The sequence below is a fragment of the Pangasianodon hypophthalmus genome, chromosome 8 (genome assembly GCF_027358585.1).
Source record: "Pangasianodon hypophthalmus isolate fPanHyp1 chromosome 8, fPanHyp1.pri, whole genome shotgun sequence".
NCBI lineage: Eukaryota > Metazoa > Chordata > Actinopteri > Siluriformes > Pangasiidae > Pangasianodon > Pangasianodon hypophthalmus.
The window spans coordinates 12,312,146-12,322,373 of record NC_069717.1 but is presented as its reverse complement, the minus strand read 5'-3'; the positions used below and the strand labels follow the sequence as shown (position 1 = coordinate 12,322,373).

General features: G+C 41.5%; 1 protein-coding gene across 1 annotated transcript; it reads right to left on the bottom strand.

Moving 5' to 3' along the window:
* Positions 1-273: 273 nt before the first annotated feature.
* rbm15 (RNA binding motif protein 15) lies at positions 274-9,216 on the bottom strand. The gene is made up of 2 exons (XM_034306621.2): positions 640-9,216; positions 274-556 (listed from the first exon to the last, which is right to left on the bottom strand). The coding sequence occupies exon 1, from the start codon at positions 9,036-9,038 to the stop codon at positions 6,462-6,464; it is 2,577 nt and encodes an 858-aa protein (XP_034162512.1). The 5' UTR covers positions 9,039-9,216; the 3' UTR covers positions 274-556; positions 640-6,461.
* Between the last annotated feature and the right edge of the window lie 1,012 nt (positions 9,217-10,228).

Here is a 10,228-nt window from a genome sequence, read left to right as displayed (position 1 = left end):
TCCCAAGACTTTTTCTCATGGGGCCATGGAATTTAATGTTTAATGGCAATAAAAGTGTCTCTATGGGCCACAGATTGCAGTTTTATTCTTAAACAGTTAAAAGTAGCGTCTAAAAGACGACTTATGATTGTGGCGTTTTTCATAACTGAAATTAAAGCAATGGAAAGTGTGTCTGAATTTCATATAAACTGTGTTTACAACATACACTATTCTGATAGGATTTCTGATATGAATTTAAAGGTTGGCTTTCTAGAATGTAACAACACAAACCAATACAAAAACATTGCTTTTATTGCAATTTCAGATACACATCTGCAGTTATAAATGGCATCAGCAAGATTCAAAATGTTTTGCCCACCTTTTAGCAAGCTCCACAAATAATACCAATATTAGCAACTGCAAAAACAAATCTAGTAAAAATTTCTACTAAAGCACACACACACTAAAGCACAACTACTTACGATTTGGAAGCAATACTCGTAGCATATGGTTCTTTATGGACTAAGAGATGAACTGGATCTGCACTGCAGTTCACAATCCAATACCACCACTGGTACTATTACAATAAATAAATAAATAAATAAATACAAATAAGCACTGACAGTGTTGTATCAAAAATGAAGAGAGAAGATTACCCACAGTGTGCTCATGGAGACAAACAGCTCACCACTTCAATACTGCAGCTGTGGTTTCTCACAAGTTTCTCACGTCAGCCTAGAAAGGATTCAGTGTAGAACATTACTGTGCAGTCAAACAATAGGGAAGTATTAATATTAAACAACAATACATTCAACCTTACAGTCTACAACTCTATAACTGTTTACTACAGTTTCAAATATTAACATCCTTTAGCAGAATGTCTAGGCTTTCCCCAGACTCAAACCCCATTTTAATCTTGCATAAAACTGATTGATACCCAAATTGTTTCCTTGTTTTCTGAAGTGGTCAGATTTTAAACACTTGAGACTCCCTGGGTTATATTGCAGATCACAACTGATTTCATCATATTTACTACTGACATTCCATCATTCCAATGACAACATACATGTCAATACCTGCATACAGTAAGGAAGTGCTGCAGACTTATCTAATTCATTCATTTCTGATTTCTAAGAAGATGTCAAATCTAATGTCTAATACTTTATATATACATGCAAGTAGAGGACAACAGGAAAACAATTGCTGTGGGAGACATTTTGTTGGCATTGCTTGGCTCTATTTGTCCCCTTACAGCACAGGTTCCCAGCCTCGGTCATGGCGTCCTTCAGTTCAAGAAGGGCTGTTAATCAGGTTGGTTGAATCATTTGTTTTAGACCAGGAAAAATATGCAGTGTGCAGGACAGAGGGTACTCCATCACCAGGGTTGGGAACATGTGCCATACAGGGGAAAATCCCTGCAAATTAATACAAAGGAATTCTGACTGATCACCTTCATCCCATGAAGAAACTGGTCTATCCTGATGGGACTATCCTGATCTCTTCCAGAATGACCCCACCCCCCTCCACAGTACACGACAGCTCACTGAATAGTCTAATGAGTATAAAAATGCAGTAAATCACATGCTATGACCTTCACAGTCACCAGATATCAACCTAACTGAACACCTATGGGGGTTTATGGACTGCTGTGTTAGTTGGTGTTCATCCCTCCAGTACAGAGATTTGTTTGAAATTATGACAGCGGCTTGTATCTTATAAAGAGTCTTTTTCTCCCCCCTTCAATTTGTCACTCCTCTGTGCGCAATTTTGGTAAAAGTTACCAATGTTTACATACTGGCCAAAAATCATATTATTTTTATAAAGCCTTCTTTATACTGGTAGTATGATGACTAATAACACATTGCACATATATTATTTCATTTATATAGTTTTATTACCGTCCAAGGTCAAAGAAATTTGAAGCCAACCATCTGTTTTTCTGACTTCCATATAAATGTGCCAAAAAAGACAGTATGTATAGTCTAAATATTTACGTCATAAACCGTGACCTGTCTCTTCGTCAGCAATCTGTCAGTAGATTAGGTCAGTTGAAGATCTTATTCAGCAGACTATGGTTTTGCTAAATATTCCATTTTCGTTCAGCATACAGGAATAGATCAGTCTTTCCCAGTGTCCCAATTTCCCGGTTCTCACACACACACACACACACACACCATGGAGAGTTTTAATGTGTGCGGTGTAGTGGAATCCACAACCAGGTTTGGGAACCACTGGTATGATGCCAAATGAAAAAATGCCTGGTTTGTTGTTTCTAATCTGGACATTTTAAAATCATGGATGCTACTGTGCACCAAAAGTGTGTCCATTTCTAAAGCCATGCTATAGGCCAAACCATCATTCATATCACTCAGAGTACAAAGAAAATATTTCCACAGGCTACATCTGTTTGGACTATAATCTGGTGAAAACTTGTGGAGCTCCAGTTTAACAAGGCCTATTTGTGTACAGCTCTAAAGGAACTGACCAGGCACTCAACCATTCATTTTTAAGTTATTTTAGGGATTTTATCTTGTTACCACCTTCCAGTCAGTAAATTCTATATTTGGGATAATATTCACATTGACATAGGAAAGATTTATTAGCTTTTATATTCAAATATTTCAAGTCAGTTTGATCCTAAAAGTTTCTTATATTATTGATGGAGTTTCCCAGAGATCAGTCAAACCTACCTTTAAAAACAAATTGTCCACAGTGAGTCACTATCCAGAGACAATTCTCTGCAAATGAATTCTAGTTCTGGACTAAAAGGCAGCATTAGAAGTGATACACCACTGAAAATCCCCTTATGTCCAAGACTTACCTCCTATAAAGCATGTTATTCCCACAATCCCACATACTGGTGAAATACTGATGGGTATTATGGCCAGATATTACAGTGCAATTTAAACCTGTCCAGTAAACCAGTGTTTTTTTTTTTGTTTGTTTTTTTTTTTTTTAAAGAGTTTAGAGAATACTGAAACTTGATTTTTTTTTTTTCTTTTTGATGAATTTCTACTGAACATGTCAGCTCATGCACTCAACGAATGAATTCACATGTTTAAATACATATTAATGAAAATGCAGAACTTACTTCTCCAGTCATATTAATAACACAGCTACATGGGCTCATATAATCTGTGCAACTGTCAGTTTAGTGGCAAATGTAAACATTCGAATCCTACATGAGTGAGTTACTCTGTCCTGCACTGATACTTACCTTTAGCAGGCAGGCTTTGAGAAACGACCCGGGTATAAAACACACTAGCCCTACTCACCACCATCGGGCAGGCACTCACTGCTGGATGACCTGCTGGATGACCTGATGGAGAGGTGATGAAGGTGAACACAACAGCTTACTAAGGAAGAAAAGAGGCCTTTTTTTTCTCTCCAGCTGTACGCTTCTTGCAAGTACCTCCTCCATGCGTTAACTCTTGTGCTGTGCTGAGGAAACTGGCAGTCTAGTTGGCAACACTTGAATTTCAGGTCAATTTAAGACAGGTGTGCATTTAATACTTCTGTCACAAACGCAAGTGGAGGAAGACAAAACTATCAGCCTTCCTTCAGGGCCTAGAACGGCTTTTTACATTCTATATTGCTCTCCTTTTTCTGATCATGGAAATCCTCTTCCTGTACTGATATCTCAATGGAGTGGAAAAAATAAAATCAAATGTGCAAAAAACCAAAGGATGGGGTAAACATATGCCTGCTCCACCGAAATAGAAAGTATTCAAATTTGACCCTTAATTCGCAGGTGGTTGTGCTGCCAATGCAAAGCAGTTGGGTTACAGCAGACCTGACCTCTTCCAGCTGATGCACGTAGGGAAGAACCTTGGAGGACACCAGTGGCAGTGCTTCATCTTATCTGAAGGTCTGTGCAATCAACATCTCCCCTCTGACTTTGGTTAGCAGCAGAGCACAAGCCTGCTACAGAGAGCACAGTAGCAAAAGCCCCCTTCTTTCTGCTCTCGCTTCCCTCGGGAATAAGGGAGAGGTTTAGGGCAGGAGTGTGCAAGGGCTGTTAATTAGCAAAGCCGGGCAACTCCGGGACACAAGGTTGGAAAACACTGATTGACAACACGGCAATAAAACGCTCTCGCTCTTGGCTCTTAATGTCATCACTGATCCACATATTGGAAATTTTTTTTTCCTGAGCAGAAACAATGAGCAACAATTCCATCGAAACACAACCGCAAAACAGCGGGAGATGGTCTTCGATTCATTTCCAACGAATGAACATTTCTCCCTCAAATGACACAATTTATTGATAGTAAGACAAAATCAAATAAGTGCCAGTGCACTTTTTTGTGTGTATGTGGACAGCTATTTCTTAGCTGTGCGAGATGTGAATGAGCGATTCCTCTTTTTTTCCTCTCCTTCAAGAAATCAGGTAAACACACCACAAAGCAAGACGGTCATATTTCCGTTTAAATATGGGAAGTGTAAGCACAAAAACATTTACACAAGTGTGAAGCTGCTCTCTCAGCGAGAATACACAATCACTAAACGAAAAGCTCTTGCCCCTCTGTATCCAAAGGGCTCCTGTATCAACTCAATCATTTTGATTCCAGCCATGGGAAGTCCTCTGTTGCAACGGTCCTTTTTCATCCTGAGAGATGGCTACTGAAAGTACAGTATCTCCTACTCATCCATACATATAGAACAGCTTAATTATCTTAATTCACAAACCAATCTGCTTTAAAAATGCAATTTAGTGTGATTTTAAAATGATAGATGGCATAATACAGATGAAATTAACACATTTGTTAATAATCAGACTCAAGACACTGCAAAAAAACCTCAACATTGATAGAAATGCAAAAAATTTCTGATGTAGGGGGTTAGAAAAGTATGCTATGTCTATAACAGACTATCAAAACATACATAGCTGATTATTCAGCTTAAAACATACTTAAATTTAGGGCTGCACAATTAAGCATACTCCAACAAAAAGTAGACTCAATAATTAATGCATGCTCTTTGGTGGTATGATCACTACACAATCACATGTGCTGACCAATTACAGCGCTCTGTGGTTTTGCACTGAACCATAATCATTATTAATGTACTGAAAAATAATAAACACTTTGATCACCTCTAATTGTACAGCCCTGCTTCAAGTATGCCCTAAGCTGACAATTAAAGTGTGTTAATATATGGAGAATATAGACCATAACAGAATTACATCAACATAGGCATTATTATGACATTATTATGTTTATCAAATTGGAAGGAACACTTTTCCACTCACATTTTGGTACCTGGACATCAATTTAACAATTCCTTTAATGTGGCATATAGAACAAAACTGAGGCCAATGCTGACAAAAATGAAAAAGCCACATGCATTACATTCTGCTATTCTATCAAATGTTCTTTGATTTTTTTGTACTGTGTTCTATGGGCAAGACTACTATTTAAAAAAAAAAAAAAGAAAAAAAAGAAAAGGAAAAAACAAACAAAAAAAAACAAAACACAACAATAAAAGCATTGAAATCAGTAGAAACTAGTGGCTGACTATATTACCAATCCTGGACAGAAATTATTAGGGATGAGCAAAAAGCAAAGTAAAAAATAAAAAAATGTCTCAATAGAACTAGTTCTTCAGATGATCTTGTCAAATACAAAAAGACAAATAAGAGGATATCTAAATTTTAAGCTATGTGCAACGGTCTGTGCAAATGGTGGCTTTGAAATATGTTAGAATTAAAAGAAGACCAAAATAATCACTGATTCATATTATAAGATGCCTTGGGTATAATAAAATCTTGAAGAAAACAATTTGTAGCTTCATTAAATGCTTGCCCAGTTACACACTGATAAACACTTCAATACTAAAGTACAGTTGTATATACATTAGTTTATAGTCTGCAAACTTCTGAACTGTGAACTACCCCGTAACGGTTTCAAAACAGGACAACAGTCAACATGCAGTTTTAAGTGAGAAATACCTGGACTGCTTTAGGTGAACTATAGAACTACACACCTAGGCCTATGTTACACTGTCTCTTCATCATTAACTGATTGTTCCAAGCGTTAAACCACAATGAGTCAATAACCTCTTTTTTTAAATAAAAAATATATATAATATACCTACATGAACCAACATTCTTGTTAATCTCCATATAGGGAACAATCTAATGGCTAAACAAACATGTATTAGGTTCTCAGCAGTACAGTGTATAGTGTAAATATTCAGTTTTCAAATTGTGTCTGCCTTTTATCTTTCACTCTTTCATACAGTTGCACAGTATCACAATGATTTGGTTTGGAAACTCGACTTGCAATGGTGAGCAAATATTGCAATATGAAAACCAATTTTGCTATATGAGACATGTTTTTCATGCATTGCATTTGGCAGAACAGATGACACATACCCTTTTAATAACTGTTTAAACTATGGTTCCTGCACCAGGCTTAACAGAGCATGCAAATGAGACATTTCTTTTTTATAACAATGCTTTTTTTTTGTTTGTGTTCTGACTGTTAGGATGCTCCGCGGACAATGATCATGACAAGATAGTCCTCTTCTGTTTTGGCAAGAGCTTTTGCAGAGGAATCTAAGAACTGCTGAGAGAAATCGCAGGGTGGGAACGCGTGCAGCACCCCCGCGTTGTCCTTATCGCGAGTGCCCCCCACGGGTAAACTGATTACCCCGGCCGCCTGCTTTTGCTTCAGATACGAGACCAGGTTGCGCAGAGGACGCTGAGTCGAAGCCGCTGGGTCTGTCGAAGAGGAGGATGAAGACGTGTCCTCGGAGCTGGCAGGAACTGCAAGGAGAATGGCATACCCGCCTGGGCCTGCCACTTTGATGCGGCGTGACACCTCATCCATCTTGGGCTGGTCGAGCCGAAGGCGCTGTGTGATGCGGAGCTGAGTCACCTTCCCTCCCGTGCTGCCGTCGACTAGAAGGGTGTTGGCCACACTCAGGTCTCCCTCCAGGATGTGCATGCTGGCTGGGAAATTGCTATTCTTGAGGAGCAGCATTCCATTCCAGGCCATGCTCAGCTTCCCGCCAGTGTCCTGCTTGGATGACTGACTGCCCTTGGAGCTCCCTTCAGCTCTCTCTCTCTTTGAAGGCCCTTTGCTCAGTTCACTTGCTTTGCGTTTTCTCTCTGACGGGCTTGCACCAATGCTGGACTCAGACAAGCTGCTGCTGCTCTTGAGGCGCTTCTCTCCAGGAGCCCTGTCTAGGCTGCTGCGGCGCTCTCGCGCTGGTGACAGCCGCTCTGCTCTCGTTGGCCTCTCAGAGTCGCTGAAGCGGCCGTCGCGACTGCTACCTCCCGGGCTGCCCTCAGTGGACGGGGCTCTCCGGCGCCGGACTGCCCACTCACTGCTGCTGTCTGGTGAACAGTCGAGGTGCCGTCCATCCTCAAGAAGGCGCCGTTTTCTTGCAGCATCTCTGCTTGGTAGCTCCCGCTCCAGGGACCATGGCTCTCTGGGCCGTCGATCTCGTTCCAAGTGCTCCAGAGGTTCGAATGCAGGAGTTCTTACTCGTTCACGGATGGCAGGGGCTGGCCATTCCGCACCAGCATAGAGCTCCCGTTCTCTAAAATGCAGTGGCGGGGGAGTTCTTTCTCTGACCCTGATAGCTTCAGGGGTTGCGCGGTGAACAAAGGACTCAGCCACGACCTCGTAGTGGGGCAGGGGGAGCGGCTGCAGGAACTGCTGTTGGTAGCGGTGCTCAGTGTCTGCAAAATCCACTCTGAGCCGTCGGTCTGGGCCTCCAAGAGGAAAACCACGCATGTGTGTGCAAGCTGCCTGAGCGGCATCCAAGCTTTCATACTGAATGTAGGCCCACGTGTCCCCTTTCCTGTAATCTATAGTCCTAATAGTGCCAAAGCGATCAAACTCCCTTGCTAATGCAGCCAGGGGAACCCAAGGTCCGAGGCCCCCCACCCAGAGGCGTGTTGTTGGGGTCGCCTTTCCGTAACCAATTTTAATAGCATTTCGGCCGACCACTTTTCCTGACATGCTGATCTTTGCTCTGTGGGCCATGTCCAAGTTCTCAAACTTAAGAAAGCCATATGTACTGTTTTGGCCCCGAGTGGGCCTCTTGATGTCCACTTCAGTGATGGCCCCGAAGCGGTCAAATGCCCTCCTCAGATCATTTTCTGTTACTGTGATGTCCAAGTTACCCAAAAACAATGTTCGGTTAGCTCTTTGGTCGTCCTCGGGAGAAATAAAATCCTCTTCACGAAAGGCAGCAGCTCGTTCAGCAATGTAAGTGGGTCTTGCTCTGGCTTCATAAAAAGCAAACTCTCTCTCTCTCTCCAGCTCTCTGGGTAAGGGAGGCGGTGGGGGTGGAGGAAGTCGACCAAGCGCTAACTGCTGGAGCCTGTAGTCCCTATAACCTAGTCCAGTAGGGGACAGAGGCCTCTGCGTGTGCAAATGTCTGTGGCCAGCCACGGCAGAAAAGTGGTCTTTTTCCACGGGTGATCGACTTCTCCTCCTGTTCATGTACACCGCCTCGATTTTCAAAGGCCGGTCATAGAGCACCAGGCGACCTCGGGCGTGTTTCGCCGCTCTGGCATCGTCGGGCCTCCTGAAGTTCACAAAAGCAATTCTTTCGTCGTTAACGCGGCTAATTTTCACACTCACGTCGCCGAATTTCTTGAACTCGTGAAACAAACCGTCCTCGATCTCCTCGTCGCTCAGCTGCGACCCCAGTTCGCTTATTTTTAGCGTTTTGTACTCACTCTCGTTAGCGGCGAGCTGGCTGCGCTGGTCTGAGCGCGAGTTGCCTCTCGCGGCCGCTTCGAGCGAAAGGCTCGAGTTGTGATTCTTGCTGCTAGCGCTAGCAACCGGACTGGTGTAGCTGTGACTGTTCCCCGTGCGACTAGAAGCATGTCCGTCAAAGTCCCGACTATCCCTTTTGTCTCCAAGTAAACTCCTTCTTGCCGAACCTCCTTCGCTTTTGGAAGAGCTATTTCCATTGTTGCTTCCGCCAGAAATCGCCACAACCCCCATTTTCTTGCTGCTCGGGTGGCTTCCTCCCCTGTCTCGAACATCGTCCACGGCCCTTGAGCGTTTTTTCACTGGCGACCTTTCTTTTCCTTTCATGATGGATATTCTGCGTATCTACGGCTTATAACAAACAATTACAAAGCGACTACACTACCACAATTGATTAATTTAGATGACAAAATACTGCAATTCGCTCAATATTGTAGCTGCAAAACAACCACATACGCCATCTTGTATAGACTACAGCGTTCCTCGCCCTAAGAATTTGATTGGTTTGCTAAGCTGACAGAGTATAATACTATTGGCTGTAGTTCACGTCAATCAAGGAAGCCCGCAAACGCCCAGACGACTTCTCCTCGCATAGAGATGCTTCGCCCTCGTGGCATGCGGAAATAAACTCTGAAAAGGATAATTATGGATTTTACAGTAGTTACTATTGAAAAGTACATATGCACGCTGCGAATTAAAACGATTAGTCATTATAATGTCCCATATTTCTGCAAAAATTAGGCAAATGGTGTTATTTTACATCTAAGACCGGTGACCTCTGCGGGAAGCACTCCAGCATGTTCAGCTCATGTCCAAGAGATGTCGCCACGTGTATTTTTAGTTTTAGAAAGGCTTGCAAATATACACATAGAGTACTGTATGTACTGTAAATACACTTCATATCTTATACATATCTTATAAATAATAATTTATTTTATTTTAATACATAATAATAATAATAATAATAATAATAATAATACAGTATATAGTCTCTCTTCTTTTAGGATGCAGATTTTGTGTCTCTAATTTAGTGTTTATTTTTCTTTAATCTTTAACCAAAGTTGTAAAGAACTGTCAGGCAAAATTTATAATTCTGAAACATTTGATTAAAGATGTTTATTTCCAGAAACAACCAAACTAGTAAACAAAAATAGGTTTATAGTGGCCTATTATAGGTTTACTGTATGTAGGCCAATGCTACTTCCTAAGCACAAAGAGTTCTACTGCCTGCAAGCACATCCTGTTAACCCCAACATCATTAATTTTTTTTTACTCCATGTATCTTTGCAGTAATTATTTCACAATTTATTTACATAATTTTTGTATTTTATTTATTCTTTTTATATCATTACGTTAATGGGAGCAAAGTGTGTGTAGCTGGAGCATGCACGTCTGTCTCAAAGGCCCAGGCTGGAATTCTAAGCTGTGGGTGTGGAGGGTGTGCGTCTCTCTCTCTCTCTCTCTCTCTCTTCTATTGGAAACACATGTTCTTTCTCTCTCTAAAGCATGACATGGTA